Below are 12,776 nucleotides of genomic sequence, written 5' to 3' on the forward strand. Positions count from 1 at the left end.
GCCTCTTCTGCACTGTGATTCTGTGAGGTCATTAGGCCCATCGAGTCCATGCTGGCTCTCTGTAGAGCAATCTAGTCAACCCCATTACCCCCCCACCCCTTCCGCATCACCCATTGAGTTTATTTCCCACAAGCGCCCATCCAATTTCCTTTCGAAATCTCAACAAAGATGAGTACCTCTTTCTTATCCTATTGTTCGCACGTGATCAGATCATTAAACAGGTGCCAAGGCCAGTATAAATACCCTTGGTATTAGCTAATCTCTCTCCAGGTCAGCGCTAACAGGCCCCAGCATCTCTGGGGTAAGCAAACTCAGTCAGGGCTCCCCCTCTGATGCCACCCGTAGTCGGATAGCTTGCCAACACAATTGAGGTTTACACGATCAGCATTGAGGTACCACCACTGCTCCCTTTACAGGCTGCCTCCCAGTTGAAAGACAGCTGCCCAAAACCAAGCCGTCAAAGGCAGGTGGACACCGAGGCAAATCCACAGAGTGGCTTTATTGGCTGCCAGTAGGCTGGGGTGTGATACAGTCCAGTGTCGCTGGGACTGAGAGGCACTCGGCACACTGGGAAGTGAGGTCATTGGCCATAGCTGGGTTGAACTAGTGCATGAAGTCATCGCAGTGGCTAATCGAAGGCAGCTGAGGGGCCAGTCATGGGGAGGGGTGCTTTCATTGTCAGTCAGCATGCAGGAAGAAAGACTTGCATTTATATATAGCCTTTCAGTGCCTCAGCATGTCCCAAAGTGCCTTACAGCCAATGAAATGCTTTTGAAACGTAGTCACTGTTTTAATGTAGAAAAGGTAGCAGCCACTTTGCACATAGCAAGATCCCACGAGTATGATATTGACCAGATAATGTGTTTCTTTTGTGATGTCAGTTAAGGGATAGATATTGGTTAGGACATTGGGGATAACTCCCCTAGTCTCCTTCGAAACAGCGGCCGCGGAATATTTTATGCCCACCTGAGAGGTGCATTTGTTTAACATCTCATCCAAAAGTCTGGTACCTCAGACAGTGCGGCGCTCCCTCAGCGCTGGCCCCCTGACAGTGCGGTGCTCCCTCGGCGCTGGCCCCCTGACGGTGCGGCACTCCCTTGGCGCTGGCCCCCTGACAGTGCGGCGCTCCCTCAATACTGTGTTGAGTGTGTCAGGCTGGATATAGTGCTCAAGTGTCTGGAGTGGGACTTGAACCCACTACCTTCTGACTCAAAGGTGAGCATGCTACCCACTCAGCCACAGCTGCATCTACTGTTGACTTTCTCAAGGCCACATTTCTAGACGTGTTTGTTCGTAGCCCTTGTTATTAGAGGACAGATCCCAGCTTAACTGAGGGGCAAGAGACACGTACCACACCCTGGTACTATGTAGATGGATCGGCAGCATCTTAGGGTTTAATCCCCAGTCAGTGCTGTGGGTCGATTTCATCGTGGGGGGAGAGAACTTGTTAGAATTTTGAAACAACATTAATGAATGGGGTTTGAAATGAGCAGGGATTCTTACTACAAAACAAAAACAGAAACAGAATTACCTGGAAAAACTCAGCAGGTCTGGGGCAGCATCGGTGGAGAAGAAAAGAGTTGACGTTTCGAGTCCAACATGACCCTTCAACAGAACTGAGTATAGTTAGGAGAGGAGTGAAATATAAGCTGGTTTAAGGTGGGGGATGGGGGGAGAGAAGTTGAGGGTGGGGTGGTTGTAGGGACAAGCAAGCAGTGATAGGAGCAGATAATCAAAAGATGTCACAGACAAAAGGATCAAAGAGGTGTTGAAGGGATTCTTACTCCTGATTATGATCCAGTGAGTGATTCACTTTGCATTCCAACTCCTGGTTTCTTCCAGACATGGTGCGGCAGCTGACTCCGAGATCAATCAGTAAACTGGAATCCATCTGCTTCACCCGTATGGACCCACACCACCAGCTCTGGTAAAGACCAAAATGTTTCTGTAATTTTCATCTGTCTTCCCTTGCGCTGCTGCTTATTAAAGGGCTGCTGCTGAGGAGGTTTGGCTGGTACATATACTAAACTTTTCTGTTTACAAGGAGAGCCGTGCGTCTTGTTAAAGAGTTCGAATGATTAGAGAATCACACCATACAAAAGGAGGCCAATCCACCCATCGTACCTGTTCTGGCTTTTTTTAAAGAGCTGTCCAATTGGTCCTGCTCTCTTCTCTCCCCACAGCCCTGCAAAGTTTTCTCCTTTTGAGTATTTATCCAGTTCCTTTTTGAACGTTATTATTGAATCTGCTTCCACCGCCCTTTCAGGCAGCGCCTTCCAGATCACAACTCACCAAGTTTCTTTCCAAAAAAAAAACCTGATTTCTCAGTGCTTCATTCACCAAATATTTTTTGTCCTCTGGTTACCGACCGGAAATGCTAGTGGGAATAGAGTAAATAAGGAAAACCTATCAAAACCCTTCAGATTTTGAACACCTCTATTAAATCTTCCCCTTCACCTTCTCTGCTCTAAGGAGAACAATCCCAGCTTCTCCGGTCTCTTCCCCATTAACTGAAGTCCCTCATCCTGCTATCATTCTAACAAATCTCCTCTGCACCCTCTCCCAGGCCTTGACATCCTTCCTGCTGTGGTTTGTTTTTCTCTTTATTCTATCACGGGATGTGGGTGTTACTGGCAAGGCCAGCATTTGTTGCCCATCCCTAATTGCCCTTGCACTAAGGCCAGTTAAGAGTCAACCACATTTGCTGTGGGTCTGGAGTCACATGTAGGCCAGACCAGGTAAGGACGGCAGATTTCCTTCCCTAAAGGGGATTAGTGAACCAGATAGTTTTTATGATAATCAACGTTGGTATCGTGCACCATCACTAGCTTTATATTTATTAATTGGATTTAAATTTCACCAGCTGCCATGGTGGGATTTGAACCCGTGTTCCCAGAGCATTTGCCTGGGCCTCTGGGTTACTTGGTTCAGTGATATTACTACTATGCCACCATCTTCCCCCATGGTGGTGCCCAGAATAGGACACAGTGTTCTAGCTGTTTTCAAATCCTTGACTTTGCATGGGTGGGGTTATAACTCTGCATTCTCAATCCAGTGAGGGGAGCAGATGCAGTAGATACAAACTATTCCGTTGGTTGGGCGGTCTAGGACTAGGGGGCAGAGTCTAAAAATTAGAACCGGACATTTTGGGAATGAAATTAAGAAGTACTCCTGCACAGACACACACACACACACACACACACACACACAGTGGTAGAAGTTTGCTACTCTTCCGTGAACAGCAATTGATGATAGATCAATGATAAATTTAAAATCGGGATTGATTTTTTGTTACCCAGAGTTAAAGGATATGTGGAAAAGGCAGGTGTGTGGAGTTAGGCCTCAGGGAACAGGCTCGAGGAGCTAAATGGCCTCTTCCTATTCCTATATTCTAGTAACGTGATCACTACACCCATGTAAGTGCAGTTTCTGTGTACTACACCATTGATATCCATACCTTATATTTATATGATAGGGAACAAAGAGTAATGGTCGGTGATGCTTTTGCGAATGGAAGATAGTCTCCAGTGGTGTTCCACAGGGCTCAGTGTTGGAACCCTTGCTGTTTGTTGTATATATTAATGATTTAGACTTAAACTTGGGAGACATGATTGGGAAATTTTGCCGATGACACAAAAATTAGCCGCGTAGTTGATGCTGAAGAGGATAGCTGTCGACTCCAGGATTATATCAATAGTCTGGTTGAGTGGACGGAGAAGTGGCCAATGAAAATCAATCTGGAAAAGTGTGAGGTACTGCATTTGAGGAGGGCAAACAAAGCAAGGGAATACTCAATAAACGGTAAGTTATTGAGAGGGTTTGAGGAAGTGAGAGACCTTGGAGTGCATGACCACAGGTCCCTAAAGATGGCAGGACAGGTGGACAAGGTGGTTAAGAAAGCATATGGAATGCTTTCCTTTATTGGGTAAGGTATTGAATACAAAAGCAGGGATGTAATGATGGAACTGTATAAAATGCTGGTTAGGCCACAGCAGGAATTTTGTGTACAGTTCTGGTCACCACATTACAGGGAGGAGATAACTGCTCTGGAGAGAGTGCAGAGGAGATTTACAAGAATGTTGCCAGGGCTTGAAAATTGCAGCTATGAGGAGAGATTGGATAGGCTAGGGTTGTTTTCCTTAGAACGGAGGAGGCTAAGGGCTGACCTAAATGAGGTGTACAATATTATAAGGGGCCTAGATAGAGTAGACAGGAAAGACGTGTTTCCCCTAGCTGAGGGGGTCAATTACCAGGGGGCATAGGTTTAAGGTGATTGGTAGAAGGGTTAGAGGGGACATGAGGAAAACCTTTTTCACCCAGAGGGTGGTGGGCATCTGGAATTCGCTGCCTAAGTCGGTGGTTGAGGCTGAAATGCTCAACTCAGTTAAACGGTACCTGGATCTGCATCTGAAGTTCTGTAACCTGCAAGGCTACAGACCAGGTGCTGGAAAGTGGGATTAAATTGCGCGGCTAGCTTTTTTCTCTTTTTGGCCAGCGTAGACATGATGGGCTGAATGGCCTCTCTGCACCGTAACTTTTCTATGGTTCTATTCTTTTGCAGAAAGTGGGCGTTGGTGGTTAGACCATCATTTATTGCCCCTCCCTTCAGTTGCCAAGGCCCTAAGCTCTGGAATTAACCCCATGAGCCTCTACCTTTCTTCCCTCCTTTTAAGAAGCTCCTTAAAACCTTACCTTGTCTATTCTAGTGTCTCCTCATGGGGCTCAAAGTCAAATTTTGTTTGACCACTCCTCTGCAGTACGGTGGGAGGTTTCATTATGTTAAAGACACTATATACAGGCAAGCTGTTGTTGCTCAGTTATGATCCTTGCACTTTCACCTCGGCTGTTCCAATCCTGACACCTTTCTGTCCTCCAGGCCCCTCATCTGCGAGCATCCATCTACTGACTCACCTGAGGACCTGTCTCTCAATTACCTGTATGTGCTGGCATTCCTGCTCCAAGGTAAATCATGGTGCGGGTGGTGGGATGGGTATGTGTGTGTCGCTAGTGTCATAAACGACAAGTGTTTGCCGCCATTGGACACAGTTCCTCTACTACCCTTCCAGGCAGTGAGATCTAGACCTCCGCCAGCTTCTGAGTGAAGAAATTATTCAACTCCCCTCTAATCCTTCCACCAATTGCATCGGATCTATTCTCCCTGGTTATCGATCTCTTTGCTAAGGGAAATAAGTCCTTTCTATTCACTCTATCTCGGTCCTTTGTCACTTTACAGGCCTCAGTTAAATCTTCCCTCAGCTCCCCTGTTCCTGTGTCAGATATAGACCTCTGATACACGTGGTAAATCTTCAGGTTTCGAGATCTACCATTGGACAGAGCTGTGCCCGATACCTATGCTAGACACAGTCTGCCACAAAAATCACTGTTGGGATTTTGAGCCATTTGCCTGTGCACAACCAGCTTAGAAATCTCATTATTCCAGCTCCTTTGGGTTTGTTTCTGTCCCCATTTGGTTTAAATTTTGGACCTCACTGTGTAAATATAGTCAGTGTGGAAAGCTGCATGTCAGACTGCTGCTGTCAAATACCTGGGACCTCAGGACTTCCAGATGCAATGGGTGTGAGGCAAGCTTGTTATAAGAGAAATCTTTATTGGAAATTGCAATTTTTACACTCATGTGACCTATTTCAACACTTCAGACTGCTGCTGAAGGTGCGTTTGTGGCCATTTTACAATTCAGCAGGGACCCTGGAGAGATTTAGGATTAACGTGAGTTTAGACCATTGTAAAGTCGCTGAGTCAGATTCTGTTAGAGTACTCGGGTGCTGGATTAAAATGACAACGCTTCTCTAATCAGGGGCTTCACTTCCATTCATTCCTCTCATAATCTCATTTGGAGGCAAACCCCTCAATGGGGTCTATTTGCGTATCCAGCTGCCTTTTGGCCTGCATTTCCTGCCACTCCTCATTTGGTGTCTGTGGCTGGGGAGTATATACTGAAGGAGAATGTAGAAACTAACACTTCTAGTCCCTAGGTCTATACACAGCAGGAATCATTCTCTGGTTTTACCCACTGTGCAAGCAGTATGCTGTCAGCCAATAGCTGGGGTCAACTATTAGCAAAAGCCTGCTTTCATTGCCAGGGGGACAGGAACAAGCCACTATACCAGGAGCGGTGAGTGAAATCCTGTTTTTAAAAACGTAGATTGTTACAAGTTTTTTTTTTAAAGGGAGGGAGAGGATGGTGAAAGGACGGAGAGTATCGCTGAACATACAAACAGAGCTCTGAAAAAGAGTCATACGGACTCTAAACGTTAACTCTTTCTCTCTCTCCACAGATGCTGCCAGACCTGCTGGGTTTTTTCCAGCACTTTCTGTTTTTACTTCACTCGTGAAAAGTCTGGCTCTAAGCTTTAGACTATAACCCCTAATCCCAGGCTCTCCAACCAGCAGAAGTAGTTTCTAGCTACCCTTTCTGTTCCCATTAATATCTTCAATCATGCTGCCCCTCAACCTTCTAAATTTAAGTGAGTCCAACCCTGGTTTGTGTAATCTCGCCTTGTAGTTCAACCCTTGGAGTCCAGGCATCATTTTGGTAAATATACAATGCACTCTTTCCAATATATCCTTCCTTAGGTGTAGTACCCAGAACTGCTGACTGTATTCTAGCTGTAGTCTAACAAGGGTGTTGTATAGCTGCAGCCTGACTCGTGCTCCTTTATATTCTAGTCCTCTAGATAGAAAGGCCAGCATTCCAATAGCCTTTTGGATTGTCTTCTGTACCTGTTTGTGAGATTTTAAAAGCAAATACTGCGGATGCTGGAAATCCGAAATAAAAACAGAAAATGCTGGAAAAACTCAGCAGGTCTGACAGCATCTGTGGAGAGAGAAACAGAGTTAACGTTTCGAGTCCATATGACCCTGCTTCAGAGCTAAAGAGAAGTAGAAATGTGATGGAATTTGTACTGTTTAAGGAGGGGCAGGTAAAGCAGGATAGAAGGTCAATGATAGGTGGGGGCTAAGGAGAGATTAACAAAGATGTCATGGACACAAGACAAAGAGAGTGTTAATGGTAGTGGTGAAGACTGAAAAGGTGCTGATGGTGGCATAAAGGTAAGAAAGCAGAAGGACATTTTAATGATCTGCGTACCTGAAACCCAAGTCTCTATGGACCTCCACTGTTTCTAGCTTTTCACCATCTATAAGAGTAATCTGTATCCATTGTGTCTAAGCCTGCACTGAAATCCATTTGCCACAATTTTACCCATTCACTTAACCTTGGCAGTCTTGTAATTGGAAATATATCGCCGTTCCTTCACTGTCGCTGGGTCAGAATTCTGGAACTCCCTTCCTAACAGCACTGTGCGTGTACCTACACCACATGGACTGCAGCAGTTCAAGGTGGCCACTCACCACCACCTTCTCAAGGGCAACTAGGGATGGGCAATAAATGCTGGACCCAGCCAGCGACGCCCACATCCTCTGAATGAATAATAATTTTTTTTAAAAGTATTCTTCATCTTTACTTTGCAGCAAGGAGGTGCTGGATATGAAGCAACAAGTCTAGCTCATTATTGAAAACTATTTCTGCTGGTTAGGGAGTCTAGGGCTGGGTGTGGTGGGGTTAGTGAGGGTGAAAGGGTCCATAGTTTAAACATTAGAGCCAAGCCTTTCAGGAATGAAATGAGGAAACATTTATATACTCGGGGTTTTAGAAATTTGAAACTCCCTTCAGCAAATGGCAATTGATGCTAGATCAATTGTTAATTTTAAAATTGGTGATTGATAGATTTTTGTTAGCCACAGGTATTAAGTGATGTGGGTTAAAGGTGGGTAAATGGAGTTAGGCCACAGATCGGCCATGATCTCATAGAATGGTGGAACAGTCTCAAGGGGCTAAATGGCCACCTCCCGTTTCTGTTATCCACCCCCTATCCCACATTCCCAATCCTTGCTACCAGGTTGAATTTAAAAATTTACAACAGTGGTCAAGCTTTGACATCTCATCCTCCTTTTCCCAACGTATTTGCAGATAGCAGCCCTTCTCCAGTTAGTGTGCTTGCTACCTCATCAACCGTCTACTTGTTGGAAGAGGACCACCAGTGGAAGAAGATGATGAGCGAGATGGACAGACCTTCCCCCAATGAGATTCCAACCAAAGAGTCACAAGCCATCAGTGACATCAGTTCAGTCAACCTCTATCAGTCTGCTCCACAGGACGTCCAGCTCCGATTTTACCATGAGGTACATTGCCCTCCTTAACTTCACTATTTCTGTTTCCTGGCTTCAGCCTCTAGCTGGACCAAGAGGAGCAAGTCTGCTCTCTGCTGGCTCCAAGGATGCTGCCCTTAAGGTTTTGTACAGCCTCCCTCTCCTTCCCACTGGCATCATTCCAGAGAACATTATGTCCAGTAATTGGCTGCTGGCAGCCAGTTCAATACAAGGCTGCCATTCTGACATTGGTAGTGGGGAGATTTATCCTAGGTGTAAGCCCATGCAGTTCCTATCCTGGGAGTGTTTGATGGGGACAGTGTAGAGGGAGCTTTATTCTGTATCTAACCCCGTGCTGTACCTGTCCTGGGAGTGTTTGATGGGGACAGTGTAGAGGGAGATTTACTCTGTATCTAACCCTGTGCTGTACCTGCCCTGGGAGTGTTTGATGGGGACAGTGTAGAGGGAGATTTACTTTGTATCTAACCCCGTGCTGTACCTGTCCTGGGAGTGTTTGATGGGGACAGTGTAGAGGGAGCTTTACTCTGTATCTAACCCTGTGTTGTACCTGCCCTGGGAGTGTTTGATGGGGACAGTGTAGAGGGAGCTTTACTCTGTATCTAACCCCGTGCTGTACCTGTCCTGGGAGTGTTTGATGGGGACAGTGTAGAGGGAGATTTACTCTGTATCTAACCCTGTGCTGTACCTGCCCTGGGAGTGTTTGATGGGGACAGTGTAGAGGGAGCTTTACTCTGTATCTAACCCTGTGTTGTACCTGCCCTGGGAGTGTTTGATGGGGACAGTGTAGAGGGAGCTTTACTCTGTATCTAACCCCGTGCTGTACCTGCCCTGGGAGTGTTTGATGGGGACGGTTTAGAGGGAGCCCCTGGTCAGGTTAGACGTAAACTGTTCCATTCCATTTCTGAATTCTGTGCTCCCTATTCCACATTGACTGTTTGCAGCTTGGATATTATGGTAGGGGCCTACCTACAGAACCACCGTTGCACAACTGGCTACTTGATGGTGTTGCCCAAACAAGCCTAACATTGACCCTGTGTGATGAGATTGTGGGAGGGGAGGGTGAGTTGAGTTTCTTTTTCGGTTGGAATGGGTGGCAGAGACATTTGCTTAAAGGAGGGTGGGTGTTAGGTACGGGTTTACTGGGGCTCTGCATCTTTGGATGAGGTTTGGTCCTTGGTGTGTTCTCAGCTAAGATCGGGGGCATTACTTGGAGGCGATGGATCTTTATTTCTCTAACCCCTCGTTGCTTCCCCAGGGAAGCCGGGCTGAAAGCACCTGGCACCTGCAGATGGAGTGCGTGGAGCTGGTGAGGGATGTGGTGGACTGGGTCCGGGAGCCGTGGAAGGACATGTTCGGAGTACCACTGAAAATCGCTGTGCACCAAACACTGGACTAGACTGGGAAACGTAAATGTGTTCAGATAGGATTGCGAGACACAATGACAAGAAACTGAGAAGATGCGATTTGATGACTTGTGAAGATCCGAGGTGAACAGAAACTGATTCCTGCCGGTGGGAAGGATTTGTATTTAAAGCTTGGTGAGAGAATAATGCCATCAGTACGGAATAGTGACTGCGATCACCAGGCAGGTGGACGAGACCCACTCTCACAATGAATATTGGCCTCATCTCTGTGCTTACTGTCCTTTTATAGGAAAGGGTTTTTTTTTTAAAGTAAGTTTTCTGTCCTATTTGATAGTTTCCACTCCCTGGTGGGATAGGCCATTGGGACCCCCCCTCCCCAATCTCACCTGGGCTCCCCTGGCCCTATCAGTGCCAGCGGGACCAGTGCTGGTCTCAGGATAACAGTGGCAATCTGCTGTGGACAAGACTTTAGGCTCCTGCCTCCTCCCTTGCGTTTGTCGGGAGTCTCGAAGGGGCAGCTGAAGGGAAGGGATTTTTTTTTTTCCTGTTCAAGTGCTCGTAATTTGCATGCAAACCTGGGGTCAGTGTTTCAGCCTGACTCACTAACCGTTTGGAGAGTGTGGGGTTGGGGGGGGGAGTTGGATTTTATGGAAGAGCTGTGGTGTGTTGTGATTGGGTGATTTTGCACCTTTACCTCACTCACTAAGGTGCGGTAACCACCTCACAATCGGCTGGGCACCACAGCAGGCAGCCGCCCAGGTCAGAGGAAGGACACTGAGGAATGAGCCCCCCCTGTCCACTTCTATAAGTTTTATAAACGCACCCAGGCTGCCTGTTCTTCATCAGTGGATCAGCCTGCGCTCCGTCTGTTACACACCTTCCATGCGGCAGTTTAATGGGAATACCAGCTGCCGACCACACAGTTCACACATTATCCTCATTGGGAAAGAGCCTAAGGCTTCCCAGAGGAGCCTGGAGCTCAGCTCAGCTCAGCTCTCCATCGGTGAGACACTGAGCTCTTTGCTGTTGCCCTCTGGGTTACATGGACCCTCTCAATTTCCGTTTGAGGCTGCTCTGTGCGCTCAGATGAATGCAGTCACCATCTCCACTTGCCCACTGGTAGAGTCAGGTGGGCCTTTGCTGAGTGAATATCCATTTATCCTGATGAGCTGGATACGATGGGGTGGGGGGGGCCCATTGGCAAAACCAGGAAAAGCTGGTTGCTGCACTGTCTGTGATGCTTGGTTCTAACACTGTCTCCACTCCTGCCCTCTCTGGGTAGCCAGTCTGCTTTTCACAATCCTGTTTGTGCCTGCTGTTGCATTGCTAAGCTGCGCTGGACTGGATACGAGTGCACTATGTAGATTCGCTGGGGAAGCCTCTGAGTTGAAACGCACAGTACCAACTGCACAGTCCAGGAAGACACATCCTGCTGTAACTGCTGACCCCGAACGGTGACTCTTAACAGAGCAGGGGAAACACCGGCTTTCACATCTGCCGGGAGGTAGGGGTGCAGGAGCTTTGCGAGAATGGGGAGGCTTCATGCCATTCCCTGGACCCCACCCATGAAGATGGGCAGCTTGTCTTGGGCATAACTGTTGGCACAGAACATCACTCAGAGGTTTCTCTACACTCGGCCTTTCAGCCCATTGAGCGTAACCACCTACCCACTTTTCAGCGTTCCACTTGGGCGATGAGGGAAATATCGGTGTAAAGGAGACATCCTTATAATAACCTGTAAATTGGATTCACTTCTCTACTTATATTCTGCTTTGTATCAAGCCGAGTCACTTTTCTTGCCTACAGACCCATGGTGAAGTGACGCACGTTCCTTTTCTGTTTTCCTCTCCCCGCTCTTTCTCCAGAGCGCACCCCCGATCAGTGGTGCTGTTTCCTGGGTGGGTTAGGAGAGCTCCCTTAATGTCTCTTTCCCCCAAAGTGTAGGGAAGATGACACTCCTTTGCTGAAGCCCGCTTCTGTTGGTGGCACTGCTCTCTGGATGCCGCGAGCTGTTTATATTGACTGTTCCTTTTAATTTGAAGGCATTGCTGACTCCTCCGCCCGTCCTTTGGTTTAACTCTCAGAAGCTGGGGCTGTTGCCAGTGTGAGTGCCCATGTTTCCGTGCCAAAGTTTGATCACTTTGCTCTTTGTCCCCACCCCCCCTCCACTCCACCCCACCCCGTCCCGCACATGGTTGACTGCTTACCAAGGTAAGCAAAGGCAGCTCACTCTTACTTGGATATTTGCCCATGCTGTCTGCAGCACTGACCACTGGGGTGATGCCCGAGAGGACAGAAGGGTTAAGGACCCCTCCTCGCACTCCGCACGTACACATACACTCCTTGACCTAGTCAGGGAGCTTAACGCACGTTTGGTTACAGATGCTGACTGGCAGTCGCACGGTGCGGTCCAGGCTTTACTTTGAGTCACGGGTGTGGTTGTACGGAGGTGTGTGGAGAGCGAGAGAGAGAGACTGCTGGGGACGGGAGATGGGCTCTCTGGGCGATGCTACTCATTGCGTCCGTCCTATCAGACAGGGCTGGAATGAGCTTGAACTCCCTCTGAGCTGCTCATTCCATGGGAAGGATTTTAAAAGAACCCATTTTTGTTTTTTTTTAAACCCACTGCTTGTTGAGAATGAATGGCGGGGGAGGTATGTACGTGCCCACCTTTCCTGGGTGGGTGACAGCCTGTGCAGCAAATGTGTCTGGACTCATGCACTGATGCCTGTTGATGCCAGGAATGTATTTATCTTAAAAAGTATATTTGCTACATGAACTGTGATTGTTGAGTTGTCTATTCTGTATTTTTGATAACTTTGAGAATAAATTTCAATGTGAAGCTGGTGCTGTGTGATCACATATTCCTGTCTAACAGTTTACTACCCTTCACATCCCGCTGCCCTCCCTCCCCAACCAGCTACATGCCTGGGATATGGTTCCACTGAGAACTTCTAATACTTCACCAGACTCTCCATTCCTCATATGTAATCCCAGACATTGGGTTTTTGCAGGTTTCTCAGTGCAGCTCATCACCCCATCTGCTTAGTGGTTTACATTGGTTCCCAGTTTACCAATCCCACCAGTTTTGAAATTCTCATCCTCATATTCCAATCCCTCATTGGCCTCACCTCCATAAGCTCCTGCAACCCTACAACCCTCTGAGATCTCCGTGCTCCTTCATTTCCATTGCAAACACCATTCATGGCCATGCCTTCAGCT

General features: G+C 47.5%; 1 protein-coding gene across 3 annotated transcripts in view; it reads left to right on the forward strand.

Moving 5' to 3' along the window:
- Window positions 1-12,400, forward strand: part of stk11ip (serine/threonine kinase 11 interacting protein) — a 106,415-nt gene extending 94,015 nt beyond the window's left edge. For all 3 annotated transcript variants that reach the window (XM_078552687.1, XM_078552686.1, XM_078552688.1), the window contains exons 23-26: window positions 1,843-1,927; window positions 4,877-4,962; window positions 7,991-8,202; window positions 9,446-12,400. In XM_078552687.1, coding sequence (XP_078408813.1) covers window positions 1,843-1,927; window positions 4,877-4,962; window positions 7,991-8,202; window positions 9,446-9,586 — 524 coding nt within the window. In that variant the 3' untranslated portion in view covers window positions 9,587-12,400. The remainder of the gene's footprint in view (window positions 1-1,842; window positions 1,928-4,876; window positions 4,963-7,990; window positions 8,203-9,445) is intronic.
- The last annotated feature ends 376 nt before the right edge of the window (window positions 12,401-12,776 follow it).

The sequence above is a fragment of the Cetorhinus maximus genome, chromosome 11 (genome assembly GCF_964194155.1).
Source record: "Cetorhinus maximus chromosome 11, sCetMax3.hap1.1, whole genome shotgun sequence".
In the NCBI taxonomy this organism is placed as follows: domain Eukaryota; kingdom Metazoa; phylum Chordata; class Chondrichthyes; order Lamniformes; family Cetorhinidae; genus Cetorhinus; species Cetorhinus maximus.